At 31.4% G+C, this 1,365-nt stretch overlaps 1 protein-coding gene across 1 annotated transcript; it reads left to right on the top strand.

The window, feature by feature from the left end:
* Positions 1-177: 177 nt before the first annotated feature.
* LOC108356991 (DEAD-box helicase Dbp80-like) lies at positions 178-536 on the top strand. Its single transcript, XM_017608086.1, has 2 exons — positions 178-293; positions 355-536. The coding sequence occupies exons 1-2, from the start codon at positions 239-241 to the stop codon at positions 534-536; spliced, it is 237 nt and encodes a 78-aa protein (XP_017463575.1). The 5' UTR covers positions 178-238.
* The last annotated feature ends 829 nt before the right edge of the window (positions 537-1,365 follow it).

Consider the following 1,365-nt stretch of genomic DNA (forward strand, 5'->3'; position numbering starts at 1 on the left):
CGTACGAGGAGGGTTCAAGAAATATTTGGCAAAAAAACGGAACAAAATCGGTCCAGTTTTAGCTGAACTGTAAGGGAACATACACATTTTTAGGCTTTATAATATAATGTTTAGAGATAACATAATTTGGTTTACAGTGACATTTCCTATATCATATCTTGGTATTTAATTATTTTAGGTTCTTTGTATTTCACCCACATACGAACTAGCAATTCAAACGGGGGAGGTTGCTGCTAGAATGGCGCAGTTTTGTCCAGATATTAAACTAAAGTTTGCAGTCCGTGGCGAAGAAGGTACGTAAAGCCAACTCTTGCTTTGAAAAACAGCTTTATTATTTTTCTTAAATCATTTAAGTTACTCATAATTGCAAGCTAAAGGATCACATAGTTATTGGGACACCTGGAAAAATATTAGATTGGGGATTAAAATACCGCGTTTTCGATTTGAAAAAAATACGAGTATTTGTTCTGGATGAAGCTGATGTAATGATTGCAACGCAAGGCCATCATGATCAATGCATTCGCATCCATAAGTAAGTACGCTTTTTTTTTAAATTTACCATTGCGAAATATTGTTCATGAGATAAATGGGCTGCTAAAAATGTATATGTAGAGCGTGTTTAATAAGAGGTGTCACACTTAGTTTTTTGAATAACAACTTTATTTCGAATAACACGGTGCTACAAAAAAAAAGTCATGAAATACATCCGAAACAATACTTAGTGTATTTTCGTACTTGATGCACTTATCTATTAATTGCTTGACTATTTTCCATCCGATTTTAAAAATCGAAAAAGTTTTGAAAGGAGGATTTATATACCTTTAAAATGATGTATAACAATATATTGTTCGTTTTAGCTTCTTGGGAGTTTTCATCGGTTAAATTTTTATGAGCTCCTATTTTTCTTCATTTTTTGTACTTTGCTCATCGCTTATTCCAAAAATGTCTATGAAAGTTGCCAAATATGTGGTATTTATCTAAAAGAACATTTATTTTCTAAAATAGTCAATCACTTTGCAAACGTCAAGCTGTGAGGTTGTACTTATATTGTGCACTGATTTTGGCTTTCTATTTGCTAAATTTATTGTGCTAATTCTGAGTTAAAGTAGTGATAAAAAGTGCCTATGAGCATCTTAGTGTGAAATAATTTAAGCTAAGTGAAAGTTATTGTGTTTTATATTAAACTAAATTTAATTAAATTTCACTAGCATACATTCTAATGTTGCCGAGTCATTTGCTGCTATCATTGTTGTTGTATTCTTTGTAGTTAACTGAATTTATTTTGTTTTTGCACATTTGTTTTTGCACATTTGTTGTACTCTTTTTGTTTACTTCTTCTAGTAATTCTTGTCACAGCTGTTTGCG

This window comes from Rhagoletis zephyria, unplaced genomic scaffold (genome assembly GCF_001687245.7).
Source record: "Rhagoletis zephyria isolate East Lansing unplaced genomic scaffold, Rhagoletis_zephyria_1.1 Rzeph_scaffold_68641, whole genome shotgun sequence".
Lineage (NCBI taxonomy): Eukaryota > Metazoa > Arthropoda > Insecta > Diptera > Tephritidae > Rhagoletis > Rhagoletis zephyria.

Bases quoted from the DNA above. Each gene is read 5' to 3' on its own strand.
- LOC108356991 (XM_017608086.1), top strand. From the start codon at position 239: ATGGCGCAGTTTTGTCCAGATATTAAACTAAAGTTTGCAGTCCGTGGC. The intron at 294-354 runs GTACGTAAAGCC...AAATCATTTAAG, and splicing joins TGCAGTCCGTGGCGAAGAAG to TTACTCATAATTGCAAGCTA.